The sequence below is a fragment of the Eriocheir sinensis genome, chromosome 13 (assembly GCF_024679095.1).
Source record: "Eriocheir sinensis breed Jianghai 21 chromosome 13, ASM2467909v1, whole genome shotgun sequence".
Taxonomy (NCBI): domain Eukaryota; kingdom Metazoa; phylum Arthropoda; class Malacostraca; order Decapoda; family Varunidae; genus Eriocheir; species Eriocheir sinensis.
The window spans coordinates 19,380,303-19,401,751 of NC_066521.1; the positions used below are offsets into that span (position 1 = coordinate 19,380,303).

The 21,449-nt window shown below is 40.5% G+C and overlaps 1 protein-coding gene across 12 annotated transcripts in view; it reads left to right on the forward strand.

Annotated features, from left to right (window-relative positions):
• Positions 1-959: 959 nt before the first annotated feature.
• The window catches only part of LOC126998133 (hrp65 protein-like), a 40,625-nt gene continuing 20,135 nt past the window's right edge, over positions 960-21,449 (forward strand). For 3 of the 12 annotated variants that reach the window (XR_007752647.1, XR_007752648.1, XR_007752646.1), the window contains exons 1-10: positions 960-1,703; positions 5,673-5,891; positions 6,004-6,162; positions 6,292-6,434; positions 6,790-6,939; positions 7,050-7,195; positions 7,336-7,526; positions 7,653-7,911; positions 8,514-8,566; positions 12,677-12,751. Coding sequence is in view for 7 of the 12 variants with exons in the window: in XM_050859542.1 (XP_050715499.1) it covers positions 975-1,703; positions 5,673-5,891; positions 6,004-6,162; positions 6,292-6,434; positions 6,790-6,939; positions 7,050-7,195; positions 7,336-7,526; positions 7,653-7,911; positions 8,514-8,566; positions 12,677-12,751; positions 15,387-15,542 (2,280 nt within the window). In the remaining 5 variants the exon portion in view is untranslated. Of the gene's footprint in view, positions 1,704-5,672; positions 5,892-6,003; positions 6,163-6,291; positions 6,435-6,789; positions 6,940-7,049; positions 7,196-7,335; positions 7,527-7,652; positions 7,912-8,513; positions 8,567-12,676; positions 12,752-15,386; positions 16,404-21,449 lie in introns of those variants that run through there. The other 9 variants (XM_050859542.1, XM_050859543.1, XM_050859546.1 and 6 more) reach the window with 9 other exon arrangements.

Below are 21,449 nucleotides of genomic sequence, written 5' to 3' on the forward strand. Positions count from 1 at the left end.
CAGACTGTTGCAGTTATACAAACGGAAAGTAGACATCAAGTTCATGTGACTGAGTAAAAGACTGTAAATAAGAACAAAAGGCCGCCAGTTCGTTCGGCTTGTCTGGACCTGGCTACAATTAATACCACATGGGAACAGTAAACCCCTACAGCATCAACTTTCCTCATTATTGTTTGATGGTAATTGAAGTTTTTAGATAGTATAATACACAATAGAGTAGTATCAGCTTGAATTTGATCTGTGGCGGGCGCGAAAATTTATTGATTGGCCGGCGTGGCGGCGGCGGCGACATGTGGACATTCTAGAGTGAAAAAAAAAGAGTAATGCAGTTGATAAGCAAATCGAATGAGCAAACATGAGATGATCAAAAGAAAGAGGACCTAGGAAGCGACACAAAGCGATACACGTCACAAGAGGAAGAGAAAGAGGAAGGCTAGTGTAATGTAATCGAAAAGCAAATTGTGTGAATAAGCAGAAAATATATGCAAGAGGAAGAGGCTTTAGCTAGTAAGCAACACAGCCTATTAATTAAGCGCCAAGCTAAAGCTGGGTCACACGAATATATATACAAGATAAAATATAATACAGCAAGAATACAAGAACACAAGGGAATACAGCAAGAATACAAAATAATACAGGAAAAATACAAGGGAATACAAAAATACAATAGAATACAGCAAGAATACAAGAGAACACAGCAAGAATACAAGATAACACAGCAAGAATACAATAGAATACAAAAATACAATAGAATACAGCAAGAATACAAGAGAATACAGCAAGAATACAAGATAATACAGCGATACAGGTCACAAGAGGAAGAGAAAGAAGGCGACCTAAAGAGCAATCCAAAGCGACACAGGGCAGAAGAGGAAAAGAAAGAAGGCGTGGGTCTGGCGGCACGATTTTAACATGCATCGAGACAAGCTAAATAGAGTACGAATAAGTAAAAGAGATGATCATAGAGCGACTGCATGTACTCGAGAGCCATGCCATCCCAAGCGGGCGCCATCGGCCACAAGAGGAGGAGGAGGAGCGAGGCGTGGGTCCGGCGGCGCGTGCGCAGTATTGATCGCCCCGCGCGGCGCCGCTCCGTGTCCCGCCCCGCGTCCCGCCATCTTGTCAAGCTGTTGGGCCTGTGGTGTAGTCTCGTACTTTCTCAAGCCATGGCGATGGAGGCGCAGGCTCAATCCAAGAACCTAGAGAACGTGAAGAAAGAGCCGCAGACGCCCAAGACCAATGAAAACAGTGAAAACGTCAACAGTTTCCGCGGCGGCGGTCGAGGCGGCCGAGGCGGATTCCGAGGAAACCGGGGTGGCGGCGGCGGCCCCGGCGGCGGCCGAGGCGGCGGCCCCGGCGGCAACGTGCAGACCTCCACCCCCGTCCCCGGCGGCATCGGCAGCCTAGGCACCACCGCCCCGGTTATCCCCGGCGGCATAGGCGCCTTGGAGGGAAGCCGGGGCGGCGGCCACCACGGCGGGCGTGGTGCTGGTGGCGGCGGCGGCGGCGCCCCCCACCACGCCAACAGCAATGCCGGCCACGCCAACAGCACCCCCAACAGCAACGACTCCCGGGGCGAACACCACCACCGGGGCGGTGCCGGTGGGGGCGGCGGCTTCTACAGGGGCGGCAGAGGGGGTCGTGGAGGCCGGGGAGGCGGCGGTGGCGGCGGCTATAGTGGCGATCGAGGCGACAGGGGACAGGTGAGCAGGGGATGGGGCACGGCTTTGTTTAGGGAGGGATACGGGATGGGGGAAGGTTATGGAGGGGTTAGGGCATGGGGCTTGGGTATGGAGGCGACAGGGGATGGGGCATGGTAGCTTGGGTATGGAGGGGACAGGTGACTTGGGGATTGGGCAAGGTTATGGAGGGAATAGAGTATGGAGCTTGGATATGGAGGCGACAGGGGATGGGGCAAGGCTATGGAAGGTATAGGGCATGGCGACTCCATGGAGACTCCCTCAGCCAATTATCCTGCTCCAAAGGTGGGGTAATTAGCTTTAAGGCTGGGTGTCTTGCAAAGCGGAAGATGTTTGGGATAATATTCACAAAAGCGTAGCCTCCTCTGGCGATGGCCACGGCAGCGGTCTAGCTGGTGTTGCGAGAAATACTTCCTCACGTAAATAAGTCACTCCCCCACCCAAAACCCTCAATTTCCCACGGGTGTCCAAGTTGAACCTCCTTGAGCTATTTTGCGGCTGTGGTGGTGGGTCCCCAAAAGGCATTGAAAAGTCAATCATTTAGTGATTTCCGGAGAAAAATACGATCTCCATGATAAGCAGCATCATATTTTGTCCAGACATAAGCATTCAGCATCCCAAAATTAGTAGGCTACACTTTTGAATATTCCCCAAAGTTTGCCGGTCCAGGTGTGAGGAAGAGGTTGGCTGGGCAGGGTACGGGACAAGGGGTAAGGTTGGCAAGACGAGTAAGGGCAGGGAGACCAAACGGGTTTTTGTAAGATATCGGGCAAGAAAACGTTGCATGACGCCTAAGATTACTAATACACTCATTTAAGAAAAAGAAAACATAAATGTTTTTTTACAACAATTCTTGAGATAGATGCTCATAAGTGGTCTTTATTCTCCATAGGAGTCAATGCAGTAAGGATATTGATGCAACATGCTGCCAGTATTATAATTCATAGTTTTAGGCAGGTGCATAATGTTCAAGGTTGATTATTTAAGTTCTCATAACTCATAGACACTGTTTTGCAAATGATGAATTCAATTGAGATTGGTTCTAGGACCCCTGAATATTAAAAAGATTGCAGATGCTCATGTCCCTTATATAAAATAGCTGTATTTGCATATAATCTCTGCACATCCTTCTGTATTTCTGAGTTTCATGGGCAGTAATTGTATTGCCACCACTTCTTTCCTTTGTCTCAATAATAATTACCACTCCCACTCATTACTTCAGTTTTTCTGGTACATTATTGTCCAGTCATGTCAGGTATTACTATTAAATACATTTTTATATAGCAGACAATGACTTTTCTGAGCTGGGCCTAGGTGGCTTCTTCAGCCATGTTTCCATATGCAGGATAGTTGATACGTAATGAAAGGATAAATCAAGATATTTTGAGGTCATACTAATAAGTAGTTTTTTGACCAGAAGTGGCATCAAAACAGCCATCTAAGAAACACCAACAGTAATTCTAGGGACTTTTGTCAGTGTGTACAGCTGCAGTATTATTTTTGTTTCATCTGGCCATGACGTGGAAACCTCCAAGGCTATACTTTGATGTTTATACCGGCTTAACATGATAGGATTGATGTTCAACAAGAACCATTTGTCTCAACATGATCACAATAACAAATATGACAAAGGATTGATCTTCAACAAGAAACAAAACAGTTGGGTACAGCAGTGGCATTTACTATTAGATTTACCTATTTATATATGTAGTACTTACTTTTTGTGCTTGGTTTTTACTTTGGACCATTGTTTTATTTAGTAATTATATTTGGAAAATTTAGGCTCCCAGGCAACCTGTCCCCCCTTCTTATCTATAAAACTGGAGGTCTGCATATATATGATGTTCTTATCAAAACTCGCATTTATCAGCCCTCAACATTATTCCACCACATACAGCTATGACTTGCAAATTCTGGCAGTATGTAGTATCTACACCCTTACTGTTTGCAGTCTCCAATTAATTTGGTGGTTCCATTAGGAAGACGAGAATATCTGTACTTTTATTTTTGCATTATATTTTTAAAATTTATTTTTGGGGGAGTATAACATCCATGTGCCCTCTCCGCCACACCAGAGTCACTTATTTGTGGATTGACTGGTTCCAGGAGGGAAGGCAAGAACATATTGCTCTTAGGAAGCAAATCTCTACCTTCATTAGAGATTTTGTGCCATATTTGTAGCAAACATATTTTGCTTGTTTAGTTTTATCCCTCCCAGGCTATCCATCGTGCAGGGGATAAAGAATATGTGTATTGCACTGTTTATCATAAGGAGAGAAAATGAGACATTGCTTCAGCAATGGTGAATTTTGAGGATACAAAGGAAAGAGAAAAAAAAGGAAAGAAAGAAAAGAATGCCTTGTTAGAATGATTGGATGATTGCATGTTCACATTTCAATATTACTTAATTATATGACTTGCTTTTTCTTCAATTTTCTATCTCCCTCATGGGGCCCATTTTAGGTGTCTAGTCTTTGACCTCAGGCAGGGGCGGATTTATGGTGTGCGGGGCCCAAGGCCAATGGGAATGCATGGCCCTAAATAAGGTGTCAAAGCTGGGGTGTCACTTATAATTTAATCTTAATCAGGATATATAATCATCAAAATAATTGTAATTTCCTACTTGTAAATTCATTAAACCAATTAATGAAAATAATTTTGGGTTAAGATTCGTTTTAGGTCCGTGCCAGTATCTCATTACCTACCTTATGAAACATCAGTATTTCTTCATATATCTTTTCTACAAACCTTCAACAGTCATGGAAACGCTTTGAAAATCCAATTCAAGGACTTTTTTACTCCTGAAAGTAGGGGACAATGGTTACTAAAGCGCGTCGCCTCCTCTGGCGACGGCCGCAGCGACACTGCAGCTGGTGTTGCGAGAAATACCTCCTCGCAGAAATAAGTCACGTATACATGTGGGGGGTCAGTAGGTCGGAAAGTTCGGTTGGAGTAATTTAAATATGCTCCCCAACCCTAAACCCTCTGTGAGCTATTTTACGGCTGCGGCGGGCGCAGAGTCGCCGCCGCCGCCGCCAGAGGAGGCGACGCGCTTTCGTAAACATTATCCCCTATTTTCAAGAGTAAAAAAAAAGTCCTTGAATTGGATTTTCAAAGCATTTCCATGACTGTTGAAGGTTTGTAGAAAAGATATATGAAGAGATAGTGATGTTTCATAAAGTAGATTATGAGATACTGGCACGACCTAAAACAAATTTTTACCTAATTTTGTTTATTAACCCGGTAGCAGCAGGGATCATGTTTCTTAATGGTCCCTCTAAGCGAGAAAACTGAGAAAAAAATCATCACTCACAGAAATCATTTCATAATATATAACAAAGCGTTTGTGATCAGTTTATGCATCATCTATTTTGGGGGGTTTATATCATGGCACAAATTTGGCTCGTCGCTGCTACACGGTAAAGCCACAAATTTGGCCCGTTGCTGCTACCAGGTTAATTTCAAAACTTTTTATACAGTATTATTTATGTAAGAAAATATTAATTGACAAATTGATCTAAATACGTTCTAGTTTCATTTTATTTGTATTATGATTTTTTTGTGACAGGAAAAACGACAAACAAATAACAAATAAATGGGTAACTAATAAAAGGATTTGTTTCCTAATAATACCATACCTCAATAAAAGTTCTCCCCTAAGGATCAAGGTGCCCTTGTAGCCTTTCAGGTGTGGGACCCTTGTGGGCGCGGGGCCTGAGGCCACGGCCTTCTCGGCCCCCCCCTAAATCCGCCACTGACCTCAGGCTCTTTTGTTTGACCAGCTGTGATAATTATCCTGTAAATTATTGTATTTTGGGGGGTTGTAGACAATTGTCATAGTTGTGTAGGTTCCTATAACAGATGGTCATGCACATTTAGAAGCAGGTGTATAGAAAATGATCATTGTGCATTATGTTACATTGTTGCTGGCGTGGCAGCCGCATTTCACACCATGTCTCTTACCTTCTACAGGACAGAATCATTGAACGTTTGAAGCAGCTGGCAGGGCCTCTTATTGACCTTCCCCCTCGTGAAGAAACTGTCCGTAAATTCTCCAATCACTGTCGGCTGTGGGTGGGTAACCTGCCGCTGGACATCAAGGAGGATGACGTGAAGGAGCTGTTCAAGCCCTTCGGAGAGTATGATGAAGTGTACTTTGACAAGAACAAGGGATTTGCCTTCGTTCGTATGGTTAGTATAGAAGCCCTGCCGTGTTACTGGTCATACTTTTGAAATAGAGAGCTCTGAGGAAATATTTACATCCTTTTCTTTAACATGCCCAAACCGTTCTTCCCCACAACAGGACTACAAGAGTAATGCAGAAAAGGCACGCCAGGAGCTACACATGAAGGACTACAAGGGTCGTCAGCTCAAAATTCGCTTCTCGTCTCCTGGGACGGCACTCAAGATCCGCAACCTTTCCACCTGGGTTACTAATGAACTTCTGGAAAAGGCCTTCTCGGTGAGTGTGTTATCCTTGCGCTAGGTTGAGGGGGGAGTTTTTGGTACAAGTCGGACCAATGTGTCATCTCTGAAAGAAAATGTGTGCTTGATAGTTTTAGGCATTACATACCAAATTTATTACCAACAGGTGTTTGGTGAGCTGGAAAAGGCCATTGTGGTGACTGATGAGAGGGGACGAGCCACTGGTGATGGCATTGTGGAGTTCTGTAAAAAGCCCTCAGCCAACCTGGCCCTCAAGAAGTGTAATGAAGGGTGCTTCTTCATGGTTGCGTGAGTATTCTATTTCTCCTCATTCCTTGGATTAGTTGCAGGCCTTTTATTTATTTAATTTCTATTTTCATTTATCTAATTTAGTATGCAAATATGAAAAGACACTAAAACGGTTGGCTCTCTTAGGCACACCATACTTTTTAGCATACATGTGTAGTGCACCTCAGTTGTGGCTGTCATCTTCTAAAAGGCTTTCACTGCATATATATAATGAAGCCATTAGTGGTTGTCTGTTAGGCAATGTTGTTGGTAGACATCATTGTAAATCTTTACTTAATATTTATTTATCACATGTTTGTGTATTCTAGACCTTGTAGATAATATTATTCAATTTCCATCTTCTTTCGTCCTCCAGGTCCCCACGTCCAGTTATCGTTGAACAGATGGCTCTTGTTGACGACAACGAGGGGATGAGTGAAATAAACATCAACAAACGTAACCCTGAGTATGTGAAGGAGAGGCAGCAAGGCCCGCGCTTCGCCCATCCAGGCTCCTTTGAGTATGAGTAAGTTTACCCCCCAGCACTTTCACTAGTATGGTTATGGTTGTATATCAAATTTTTATGATTTAGGTAAAGTACATTACTTAATACAAATCTATTCTCCTTCCTTCAAGGTATGGTCTTAAGTGGAAACAGTTGTACGAGTTGTTTGATAAGAAACGAGATGCTTTAGAAAAGGAGCTCCAGGATGAGAAGAGGAAGCTGGAGGAGCAAATCGAGTACGCCAAATATGAGCATGAAACAGAGATGCTCCGTGAACGTAAGTATAGAGTGGTGCCATGTCTATATGAGTTCCATGGAATGAAGGAATTTGTGTCACTAAAGACAGTTAAGAACTATAGACAGCAATATTGCTCAAACTTGGCCTGGTGTCTTAGTTTCCTACTGTTGCCCAAACAGAGTTGAGGCAGAGAGAGGAGATGAATCAGAGGACCAAGTCTGACTATGAGGCACGGCAGCGTGAATGGGAGGAACACCGTCGCACAGAGGAGGAGAGACAGCGCCGGCAGGAGGAAGAACTCTCCCAGAAGTTTCGGCAGCAGGAGGAGGAACTGAGGCGCCGGCAAGAAGAAAACAGGCTCTTCATGCAGGTGGGTCTCCTTTAACTTCACATCCAGTTTCTCATACTGGTGAGGGTTGAGGGATATTAATTGATTGGTATTTGCAATATTTTATTTTCCCCTGTTAATTTCAGCTGTTTCTCTTTCATTTTCCAGGAGCGTGCTGGTGATTTAATGAAGGGTGAGAACAGCCAGGATAGCTTTGGCAGCAGTGGATACCAGGGTAATGAAGGCAGTAACTGGCGCCGTAACAGTGACAGCTACAGGTCTCAGGGGGGTAGCAGTTGGCGAGGGGGCGGCAGTGACAGCTGGGGCCGCTCAGGCATGGGTAATCGAGGTGGCACTGGCTCCTCTGGCATGGGTAGCAACTGGGACAGCAACTGGGATGGCCGTCCAGACCCTTGGCAGAGTGACAGTAAGTATGCTGCTGCTGCCTTGATCCCATTATCATTAGTTTACAGAAACAGACAAGACTTAAAGATTATTGGAAAAGTGCATTTGTGGGTCCTAGATGGCCAACTTTTCTCCTCTGATTCCAGTTTTCTTTAGGCTCTTGTCTGCCCTGCTTATCTGAAAGGGGAACAGAGTCATTTTTTATGAGTAAGGCATTCATATAAATATGGAAATGTGTTACTTTGTTGTCAATGTTGTTTATGCTTTTACTTTGTTTATAAATTCAAGGATTAAGATGAATGAAACTGAAAATGCATGGTAGAATTTTGATAGAAAGGGCACAGGAAGCAACACAAAAATATAATACTGGTAGAAAGTATGGTGAGTTTTAGAAGACGGATCAGATGTGTGGATCATATCTTCAATTGAAGGATGATGGCTTAGAAAGTGTTAGCTATAGAGAGGAAAGTATTTGCTGGTAGGTAGCTTCAAGAAGTAGATTTCAACATGAGTAACAAACATTGTTTTTTAACTTTAAGGTACTTTAGATATTATATATGCTGATAGATATTACATGATAGTGTTTTTAGTAAAAACATAAATCCCTTTTTTTCACTACCTCAGACCGCGGTGCTTATCAGCGAGGAAGCAGCGAGAATGAGCTCCCTCCTCCCCCGGTGAGTATTACATTCCTTTTTAGGTTGCTTTTTACCTTTGCTTTGGTCTTGTGTTGTGCCGGTTGGTGCACAGACGAGTTCCGTTTTATATTCACAAACCTGTACGGTATCTTGTGGCATCACCCCATTTCAACAGCTAAAAGTATTCACTTCTTTATTAATTTTATGGAAGAAAACTTGCCATTGTCTGTGTTGCATTTATGTTGGATCTTTCAGATTTTTTCGGGCGAAATGATCTTTTTTGTCTTCATCCTTCGAGTCGTATATTTTATCTTTAATCCATACTCTGACATCAGATATACTTCACAAGCATTTACTTGTATGCTTTCGATGAAATGGTTCTTTCATGTCTGGAGAAAGATCAGCTTGACCAAAGCTAAGTTCCTATATTCTGCTTTTTATGAGAAGTGGAAATCTTAATCTGTTTTGCACGTTGAAAGGGGGTTGGGCAGCTCTCCTGTTGTGTGTTCATCTTGTGTCCTCGAAGATGCAGGTGCACTCCTCAGACACAACTGCATCTCTGCAGGAAAGGCTGTTGTCGTGCAGCCTGAGCAGAGTTGCTTATTGAGGTTTGCCTGGCTTAGGAACCATTTCATTAACTAGTTTTCTTATTGAGAAGGAGTTAAGGAAATGCCTTGCTTATGTGCAGTAGTCTAACCAAATTGCTCTGAATTTTGCTTTGTCAGTGATCAGCTTAGTAGTTATTAATCAGATAATATTTCAGTGAACAATATTTTTCATCTGATATGCTCATTACTACAATGAAACTTGGTAGGGAAAGTGACTGGGACCTATTGCCATAAGCTAAACCTTGTGGAAGATTATGAAATGCTTCTAATGTTTTATATGTGTACTGAAAATGGTTTAATGTGGGATAAAAAGTAACACGTACCCTGGGTCTGACACGTCTCGGCAAGAAACATGGTGCAATACATCTTACAGAAAAGGAAAAGACATGTGAAACTCTGACTTCCACATTTTTCTTAACGGCTCATATCACCTTGGGGGGAAAGTATATTGTTTTCTATCGAATACCTGGTCATGTTCTTTAGCCGATGAAACTTATTCACATGGTATTTTTTTAAAGTTATATGCTCATGGCATGCCTACTCTGTTTAAAGGGGATGATTGGGGAAAGGAAATGCACTTGTATTTTCATGTCTGGTTGCGTGTGGTTATGTTGACGCGTAACATTTACCCATCCTCAACCTCCTCAACCAGTATGGAAGATATTACTCAGCATTGCGAACCACTGGAGAATGCATGCCTAATGAAACATTCATACATTGGCATCAATCTACCCAATGTTACATTGTGAAACTGGTATCTGGAAATATCTTGACTGTTTTGTGTTATATGTAACATTTTAGACAATGGCAAGTGGAGTGTTGAAATGGGGGAGATGATTTTTTATTATTATTGTTGTCAGAGAGCATTGGTGTGTGTGGGTCATTCCTCCAGTGTTTATAGCCTCTAGGGGTACAATATTTTCTCCTTGAAGTCTTGAAACAAAAGTTGTGCCTTGCTTGTTAAAAAGGAAAAGGAAAGAAGGATTTAATTGATTAACTCGAAGCCTTGATTAACATTTTGTGAAAGACTTTAAAGGCACTACATAAAGAAAATTCTTACAACGTTTATTCTCTTGGCTAAAATGAATTGGGCAATGAGGGCAATGGAAAAAAAAAGGGGAAATAAGGAAATTCAAGTGTATCAAATGTCTTCGTTTTATGTGGGTGATGCTGTCGTTCAAGCCAGGACCCACTAAAACAATTTGTTTGTTGTGTGAATGTCATCTGTCTCATCCATTTCATTACCTGTAATGCTCTAATGATTGCCAGCAATTCAAGAATGATTGATCATCTCATATAGGCTGTTCATAATTGATGCAATATGGTATTTACCATACGTTTCCGTCTCAAAACTGAGTACAGTTTTCTATGGATGGAAGCTGTGTTGTACTGCAGCAACTGAGTACCCCGTCTTAGGCATGTATAAATCCTTGTGACCTCCAGCTAGTCTGTAAGGAATTATGCTGCATTTGAAAGGACAGTAGCTTGAAACTGATTACAATTCATTTTGTGAGTGTTAAAGTATGCAAAACTGACTGAAAAAGTTCTTCAGTGACATCTTTCCTTCCCCCCCCCCCCCCCCACACACACACACACACACACAGTCCTTAGACATTGGAATCATCAACTCGACTGAAATCAGAGAACAGTGAAAACATTATTTAGACCAAACTTATTTAGCCAATACACCTAGTGTGTGACTTTTTAGCCTTATGGTTATATAGTTGGGTGGAGCATTGTAATCTCCAAGTTTACAGCATGACTTAGGGAGCAAAGCTAATATCCCAAGGGTAGTGATTGGTGTGGGAACTACTCAACTTAGATTGTGCATCTTTCCAACTTTTATGATTTTGCTTCCACAAATCTGCTTCCCCTTTGTGTATAGTAGTTGGACTCATTTCATCATCCTTTCACTGTAGAATCAGCTCTTGACAGGAGGGTATACATTGCGTTGTACAAATCAACTTCCATTATGTGTACATAACATCTTTGTAAGGGCGTGGTATCAACACCTATTCTGTTGAATTTGTACTTGAAATTTTTATTTCAATTTGTTCCTGGGCTAGCAACATGTGTACAATACTCTGGGTTGATGATGGGTGACGGTTTTGAGTTGCGGTGCCTTCCTGTTCAGTTCTGTAGCATTTATGCAAGTGTAAGCAACTGTAAGAGAAAGTTGACAAGTGGCTTGGCCTTCCTCTTGTTTATGACGGGGATGCAGGGACAGGCAAGCAGAACTCGGTGCCACGTAGCTCACACTCGAGGAATATTAACAAACATCAGGAAATGAGCTGAGCTGGTGTTCCGTTTCAACTTAATCTTTTCCAGATGGTGTCTAAGTTTTATTTTGATTAGCTTGTACAGTAAGATCATGTCAATAACAACTCCCAAAATAAAGTTTTGAATAATACAGCAAGTTCAAATAAAAAATCGGGTTTCTACAATACTGTTTAGATCTCTTTGAATCACATTTATTGTTGGAAGAAAGCATCTGGATGCATCTTGGATATTGTATTTGGTGCCATCTTGATAAAGTCATCTGACTTGTATGGTAGCTGGTTTGCCAAGGATACATGTATGAAATTATTATTGAGGAAAAAAGGGGCACCTTTGAGGAAATAGTGAGATTTTAGGTGTGATTATTGTTCTGTGACTTGCCCAAGGAGGCTACTGTGGCATACTGTTCGCCCTGTCCCCACTCTGGTCTTTTATGCCTGGCTCACCCACTTCTGTCAACACATCAAAACTCAAAACTGATGGGTTTGATGATGTGGGTGAGCCAGGAGCAAGAGGCCAGCAGTATGCAGCAGCAGCCACCATGTGGAAGTCTCAGAACAGTTAACACATCAGTCATTTCATTAGCTCCTTTAAAAGGATTTCAGCTTCACTGATTGATTTAATAAGGATTCATGAAAAGGTAAATTGCAAAAAGTATTAATGCTGATAGTAAATACATATAGAAATAAAAAAATAAAAAAAAATGTCAAGTTTACAAGCTTTGGTTATACTTAGGGCACTGTACATTTCAAGTTAGTTAAACTAGACTGGACTTTGATTTTCAATGGGTATAGATTCCGGAATATATACGATGTTTTCTACTTACAAGGTGGATCTCGAAATGTAACCCTATTGTAAGTAGGGGAGCATCTGTCTTTATGTTGTGCCAGCAGTACTTACTGGAAAAGGCTAAAGATAACTAACATAATAGCAGGTCTTCTATAGATACAGTGAAGGCAACAGATTGTCTAAGACAGTCCATATTAAACTCGCAACTTTTTATAAGTTGTGAAAGCGTGTGTTACTACTTGCCAAAATGCACAGTGTGCATTATGAAGGAAAAGGCCTGCAAGGATTTCTTGAATTAACTTTTAATGGTTTACCAACCGACACTGAATGAGCGATTTGTGTCAGAGAAGGAGAAGGAGACTTTGGGTGAGTGAGGGGTGGTGGGTGCATGATGCAGTAACACATATTTGTCCCTAAAGCAGCCTTTCTTTCTGACACTGATGCTGTTTCTCAACGCATGGGTTGGCATCACCAGACCACCAACCATGCTAGTCCCTCCATTCGCATCCCAGGCAGAGGGGAAGAGAAAGAGGCACAAGACACAGCTAAGGTGAATATTATGCTCATCTTGAAATATTTGATATTTTTTTATACGTACATCTTTTTCACAATTTCTTTGACATTGACAATTCGTCTCATGTTAATGCGGGGATGGCATCGTTCCTTTTATAATTTTGCAGTTTTTTTTATTTTTACGGCCCGTTCGGGTATCTCGGTGGCCAACATGTAGTTGTTTTGTTTACTGTTATCTCATTTCTTTTTGCTCTTTCATATCAGATTATTCTTCCTCTAAGGGTCAATTTTAAAATTTCTAGTTTGTTGAGGCGATGCAAGTGTCAGTGGTAAGTTTGGGGCAGTGTTGAAAACATGGGATCTGAGGGCAAGTGACGTGACTTCAATTTGCACATTCTTGTAGCAACTTGGAGAATGCATGTTCTTATTGTGCTTAGTGCTTTTTATCATTTTTTCTATTCGTTTTCATGTTCTCAAACATCCATTTTAGCTTGTTAGAAACTGCTCGCTCTTCAGTTTCTTACAATCATACACCTTAATGGGCTGTTTCATGTTCTTTAGCAAGGCACAACAACAGGCACAGATTTTAAAGTTTTAAAATTGCCAAAAAATATTGATGGAAAAAGTGGAGGATGACCCAGTGAAAGCTTAGAATTGCTCTCTGACAGTTAGGGTGTTGGTGGCTAGTGTGGTGGTGCCTGTAGTGGGCTGAGGTTTAGCAACCTCTCCTATGCAGCTCAGTATGTCTTTACTTTACAGATACAAGCATCAAGAACAATAATTCTTAGTTTTTTTTAACTTGTTTTCAAGTGGGAAATTATTTCAGTGCTCTTTATTATGAAGGAAGTATGCAAAAGTTTCATTCATATTGCTATTTTAAAATTTGGTCTATGGTGTCAATCTATGTGATCAATTTATGGATTGCAAACCTGACTTTTACTCAATAGTTTACAAATCCCAAGGCAAAGCTGATGCAACTAATCGTCAAAAGTTTGGCAATATTCATATGATGCATTTACTTTATGCAGTTTCATCCCAAACCTAAGCTGTGTTTGTGGGGAGTGCTAACCTGATAAGTTATTATAGTTGTTTTCATGTAACCCAGAGCAGAAAGTTTTTAGTTGGTACTTGTGGACTTGGCATCATTGCTTTGGTGATGTTCTCACGCTCTTATTGGTACATTCTCAACTATTTCCAACTTGCAACAAATTGACTTTGTATTCCAACTAAGACCCTCATCAATTTTTAAGATACCGGATTATACTGTTAAAAATTAATTCAGTGAAATCTTTATGAATAAATGTGTGTATTAAACTAATAGAGAGACTTAAAGGACATTAGTAACAAAACTAAGTAAGAGTCGGAACTACTCACAAACAGACGAGACCCAGTGACTGAATGGAAAGCTTGATATTTGGAAGTCCTGTGAAGGCTGGATTTTTTCCATATTTCTACTATTTTTACCACAAAGTGCCAGTCTACAATCTACACTGTGTCCATCATGTAAGCACTGGCCTAAGGCAAATACCTACTGTGCTCTTTCATTATGCTTTCATTAATCCTGAGATGCATTTTCATTTTAAAGGTATAGCATTAAGCGTTTATAAGAACAACTATACGTAATGCAAAGGGCCAGTAGGCGAGCTGCAAATTCCTACTTAACAAACATGAGACAAAAATGCATGTTGGAACAAGAATAGGCCATCACCCAAACAATGATACCAAGTCCGTGAGTCCAACCTCGTAAAAGTTTCTGCACTGGATTATATGACACCGACTGTAGTTAATTTCCACACATACAAAGTTCTGTATATTTCCGTATAACAGATTCAGTGAAAGTGCATTGAATTGAAGGCAAAGGGTGGGATGGTAGAGTGCATGCCTGATTGGGACCAACCCAGAGTGACACCTCTCATGTCTTGGTGGTTTGAAAATAGTTAATTTAGTTGTTGCTTTACGCATTTTGTCTTCCGAGGCCCTTAGCACATATAGTCAGACGTATGAATTAAAACTAAAGGCATATCAAAGATTATTTATCTTTTTGTAATGCTCCAATCAGTCATATTCCAAGCAACTATGAAATGGATACTACTGTTCTGTGTCTGGATATGCAGAAAACCGATAGAACTGTGAAAGGTTTTGTATTCCACTGAAGATGAGTCACATAAACCCTAGTTATTGTGACGGTCCCTCAGTGCACAGTATGTGAACCAAGAGAAATCAGTGCACTAGATAGTGATTCACTGGGGGTGTTTTTTCTCATTATTGGTGTACTTTGTGTCACCCAACAATAAGTTTGACTAAGTCAAGCTTTACCACTGGCCAAATTTTTGCTTTATAGATTTGTTTGAGTAGAAAAACCTAAATTGGATCTGATTTGATCCTTTCATGCAGCTTCATAGTGCAGCATATAAAACCCAATGTGCAAATCACCTGCCAGATCCACATATCGCGTTGGACTGGCAATAAGGTGAGGCTAGAAGAATATTTGGTAGGATTTGCAAGCTGATGTTTGCAGTGGCTGTATCATCATTGTTGCTGCTTGGGGACTTGTAGGATTACCTTTGACAGCATAACACACAGCTGGGGCTTGGGTGTATAACAAGGGAAAGAAAATGCACACTCACCATATTTCCCCCTCAAACTTCATTTCGTTGCATCCACTCACATAGGACCCCAACACCTTCATGGAAAACTTCAACCGCGGGCGTAACTTTGAACAGGAAGGGGTTGACTACGCTGGCCAAAGAGGCCGAGATGTTGGCCGAAGTCGCTGGGGACGCAATGACCATGATGACTACGGCCCAGCCAAGAGGGCACGCTTCTAGACGTGGATGATAGGCCAGCCCATGAGGCTTCTGGGGGTAGTGCCGATCCGCCCGTCCTCCCTTGGCTGACCTGACCCTCCGGCCAGCGTACCAATAGCAGCGGCTGTTCTGGCGCTCGCTGCCGGTGGATTGGCTGAAGAGGGATTGGGCTGAAGCAAGAGACCTTAGTACAATGAGTCTGTGTTCTGCATCATCATTTGATATGGCTTTTGGATCTTTCCTCTGTGTCTTGCACTTTGAAATGCCTCGCTGACTCATCCCAACCTTGGGTTTTCGTGGAATTCTTTGGGCTGATTTCTTTGCTGGAATTTGCAGTGGGAAATAACATAAGTCCTATTAAATAATGATGCAGAAATGAGACTTGTTGTGTGAATGCTGAATGAATAGCTTGATCTGCACTAATTATATAGCTTATCTATCCTTCCATCACAATTCCTCTGCATTGTGGGCAAGAGCTCAAAATATTGCAGAAATGTTCATGACCCATTGCAGCATTATATATTTTCTGCAAGTACCATTTGCTTCCCCCATACTTCGTATTATTATACATATATCTATAGTTTTGATGACTGTACTAAGAATTTTCTTAATAGAATGAAATTAACTTAGGACGTAGTTTTCCGTATCTTAAGATGAATATTCCAAGATGGGTTTCAGTATGTTATCAATACAACCAAATCCTTGTAGGATAAGTTAATGTCAGATGTTTTATGTCAAATGGCATTAGATATTTTGGTAAAGCATTAGTTTTATTTTATTTTATGATATACTAGTATTCTGTCAAGTGTACAAAGATCAAATTCAAATTTCATAATTTGTATGAATAACTGTTGTCACAATAAATGTAATCCTTAAAATTAATATATGTGTAATTAGCTACTACCTTTCACAACATAGTAACTCAGACAGGGTTTGGCTCATAATCTCACATTAGAAGTGTGACCTAGTGCTATGCCAGATCACAGAATCTTATCTCAGTGTTTTACTTCATTTTTGGTCCAAATTTTTTTAATGGTAGCCCTTTGTTAGCTGTTCTTAGTTTTTAGGATCATGCAACACTGAAGTAAGTTAATTCAATCAAAAAAATGAGATATGCATGCATAGATACCCCCTTGAACTTAACTTTCGAAATGCTAGATAATCATTGTGAAGTATGACTTAGGTTTACTAATGTTGGACCCAAGGGGTGACTACTGAAATATTAACATAGTCATTGGGCAGAACATGGTGTACATTATGATAAAACCTCAATTATGCCAGGAGTGAGGAGGTCAGCACAAAGAAGCAGGCAGGGCAGAAGCTGTCAGTCCTTCATCATTAATCTTGTATAGGCTAGTGACTATAACCTATGAAGGAAATTTTTAGGATATTTATTTTGCAAAATTTTGAATTTTCTCAGAAAATTGTCTTTGAATTCACTTACAGTTCAAAATGATTTCATGTGTATTTTTGTTACTTTTTTCAAGGAAGATTTTTTTATAGATGGCAAGTATCAAATAGGGTGAAAAGGGTTTATAATTATGAATCAGGCATAATTTATATTTTTTAACTTATGTGGCTGAGTGCACTTGCCCTGTTTAGCAGTGAGCCAGTTGTGCTCACCGTTTTATGGAGGGAAGGGACTGCAGGTTGTCCCCTTATATTGGAAATTCTTATGACTTTATAGTTTTAGTTTTATACTCTACTGCTTGGATGAATATCAAAGTAAATCACTGCTAAAGAAATGGGATTTGTTTCAGTAAAAACCTGAGGCAAAGATTTTATTCATATTAGAAACACAAAGTGGTTCCTCTCAGTTACCCCTTTTGCTTGGAAAACCTGGTAGACTTGACTGCTTTAACAGCCTTATTGGTTGGTTAAATCACAAATTTTCAGTTTGCATTGTTTATGGGGGCTGAACCATGCTCAGCATGTGCAAAAACACATTTTAAGCGAAATCAGTAATTTGTTTGGAAGAAACTTCTAAACATTATAATGTATGAATCATGAACTACCGAGAGTTTTCCTGTTATTTGTAATGTTGGTCAGAGTTATCTTACATGCCTATGTGAAATCAATACAAACAGCTGCAGAAGAAAATTATATTAGGAAAATTGCAGACTGTACAAGTCTACGCAAGCTGTAGTGCCAAGAGGCTGAAGGTAGTTCTGAATGCCTCGTATTAAACTTACAATTGACAAGTTTTTTGACTTAAATGATATGGAGGGAGCATCGATTGGTTACCCTGGCTTTGTTATCCATGTCTTTCCCAGCAGTTCCTGCCAATAATGAAATTTGCATTTTCTTGGAAAAAGGGAAAAAACATACATATAGTTGATGAAATGAATGACCAACTTTGAATTGAAATCTTGCTCCCATACTTTTGTTTAGTCCTCTTTGCTTTTATATTTTGCTTTATGGTACAAGTGACCAGAATCACAAATATTTTGTACTTCTGAGTACATTATATGTTCACTGGGCAATTTTCAGATGATAGGTTCAAGCACCATTGAAAAGGTCATGCATAGAAAATTACTTAGTTGATTTTCTTTTGATTAAAGAAACACCATTTTACATAGACTTTGTCTATCAAGTGTGTCTGTGTGGGGGGAGGGTGGGGGGTTGTATTTATATAATTTCTGTTAAATGCTTTACACAGACACTACAGCTAGCACTCAGTGCACAAAAACATTCAGTGGATTACACTGAAGTTTGAGCAGTTGTTCACCAGTATGCTGTGTGATCTCGATCAGTATGCAGCTAAGAAAGCATTCCTTACTTAACCTACAATGTGTTGACTTTCGGACCCATTTTGCATCATGCCACAGGTATAGTATGGAAATATGAAGGTAACTATATGTGTGTGTGCACACACCTGTGCATGTGTCTGTGTGTGTGTATGTGTCAGTATGCGCACAAGTGCGCACATGCATTTGTGTGCGCGTAACATGTCTGGCCAAATCAGAACTTCATAAGGGAACGGCAATATGAAGTGTGGATGTCATATGCTGAATATGTGAATTGACTTTAGAGTAGTTTTGACAAGTGAGATAATGAATGAAAGTTTTGCATGAGGTAATTCATTGATGAAAAATGCAGCTTATTTATTTCCAACATTTGTATAGAGTAAGAGGTGAATGTGGCTTTTTGTGCAGACAGATGTCACTCTTGGATATCTGATAGAAGTGAAAAGATCATTAAGCAATACAAATTTTTAAATTTTTTTGACCTGCTTAATAGTTTTATGTATCATTGCCTGCCATATCAGGGGTATCAGGCAATGCTTTGAAAATGCAAATGGTTTGTGCATTTTTAACTTCACTGTTGCACTTCACAAATGTAGAAATACAGGTTTCCAAATAAGTTTTTCTATGAATATGAAAGGTATGGTTGAAGGGAAAGGAATACATATTAGGTGTTATGTAACAAACCAGATTCTGACATTTCCTAAAATGGTGTTTAGAATCATGATCAAGACTCTGCATTAGCAAAGGCTGTCTTGTCCTTATGCATAGTAACTAATTCAACAAAACAGCATAGGAACAGCTAAAATCAGTAACATTTAATTACTTCTACAAACTATTAACAGTAGCCCACTTGTGTTTGCTCTTGATGTTAAAATTAAATAGATGAATGACTCTTGTCTGTACATTGAATGACTGAGGATCTGTCATTCTAAGTTGAATATCATAAATGTTATATTGGAAATTTAACAAGTAGTACTAAAAAATCAGCCATCACATCTTAGCTCAGTAATAATGCCATTTATGCTCTCCCAGAATAATGTGTGTGTGTGTGTGTATATATATATATATATATATATATATATATATATATATATATATATATATATATATATATATATATATATATATATATATATATATATTTCGTAATATATATATATATATATATATATATACGTAATATATATATATATATATATATATATTACGTATTCGCCTATGGCGCCGTTTTCTGATGGTCGGCCCCAGCCCATCGTGGTGCAGGCAAGTGTTTATAGTGGCGCCATCTTGCATTGGCTCATGCTGCCCCCTGGAGCTCATCTTTAATCTAAGAATCTAGAGTCCAGGTTGATAAATGGCCTTCTGGACAGCATGTGGGTGGTCTTAGGCCACTCGGCGGTGACTGAAAAATCCCGGCTTGTGTCACTGGGCGGGGCACAAACCTGCGTCGTCTTGGACATGGCGCCGTCATGCTAGCCACTCAGCCACTGCCTACCCTATATATATATATATATATATATATATATATATATATATATATATATATATATATATACACAGGTAACTCGATTTACGCGAGTATTGCGTCCTTGAAGAGGTCGCGTAAATCAAAAACAATGTAAATCAAACAAGAGGTAGGTTTCTGTCGAAAAATAAATACTGTATTTTCCAGCGTATAGCGCGCACCTTTTTCACATTAAAAATGCCTGAAAGATTAGCCCTGCGCATTATACGTCGAATGTACAAATTTTTAATGATTTTTTTTTTTTTTTTTTTCCCCCCCCCCTTTGGGGTGTTTTTAAGGGTCTGTTTTTCGTCTTATCCAGTCTTATCCAATAACAACGGCAAACTTACCATCATTATTGTTTATAAGCCTTCATAGTCCATAGCTGTCTTATAATATGTTACCATAGAATACAGGGCGATCTAATAACAACTATACAAAAATGAAATCGGTGGAGGATCGCCCATGCCTTGCTGTTATCCCGTTTTTCCGTCGGGCGCCATTTGTATGATCTTGATCTTGATGTCACAGGTGGCTTACGATTGTAAGACTAAGGAGCAGTACAAGCTACATAAAAATTATATTGGAAAAAACATCCATGTGTTCATTATTAATTATTAATATTAGTGAGAATAATGGGGTAAATATGATATCAGACACTGTACATCATGAGTCTTGTACGAGTTATTTCACACAATACCAACCCGGCCGCCATTTGCATTGTTTACAAACCACACAACCACACTCATACAACAAACAGCTGCATGCTGCCTGTCACCAGAACCGTGTGAATTGTGTCTTGGCTAGTTGTCTGTCATAACCTACGAGTGATGGTGGGAATAATATGCTTATTCACTTCATTCAGTGCAGAGAGAGAGAGAGAGAGAATATCTATCACCGAGATATCCATGCAGGCACTCAGTCTCAGCCTCACTCTTGTGAGGAAGAAATGAGGGACACCATGAGCGGCTGGTTAGTATTGGTACTGGTACCGAGCAGTCTGGTACCGTTAGTACCGGTACTGGTACTGGTACCTGCCCACCCCTATTGTTGAGTAGCGTGGGTACTGTATTGTTGTTGAAGTGGCGCGCAGGAAGAACTGAGCTCTGCTGTGTGGCCGCGGCGCTGTACGAGTCCAGTTGCTTGAGACATATGGTGGCAACTCCATAAAATATCGCGTATAAGTGAAAAAACGTGTAAATTAAACATTTATTTGGATTTTGGACCCTGCGTTATTTCTAAAACGCATAAACCAAACTTGCGTAAATCGAGTTACCTGTATATACATACATATATATATATATATATATATATATATATATATATATATATATATATATATATATATTTTTTTTTTTTTTTTTCGTCGCAGCCTATTGCGCCGGTAGGCTTCTTCCCGGTGGGGCCTGATGGTCGGCCCAAGGCTTCTTCCCGTTGGAGCCTGATGGTCGGCCCAGCCCGTTCTGGCGCAGGCGAGTGTTTATAGTGGCGCCATCTTACATTGGCTCATGCTGCCCTCCCGGAGCTCATCTTTAATCCTAGAATCTAGAGTCCGGGTTGATAGGTGGTCTTCTGGACAGCATGTGGGTAGTTTTAAGCCACTCGGTGGCAGGTGAAAAATCCCATCTTGGTGGCAGCGGGCGAGGATTGAACTCGCGTCCTCCTGAACGCGGCGCC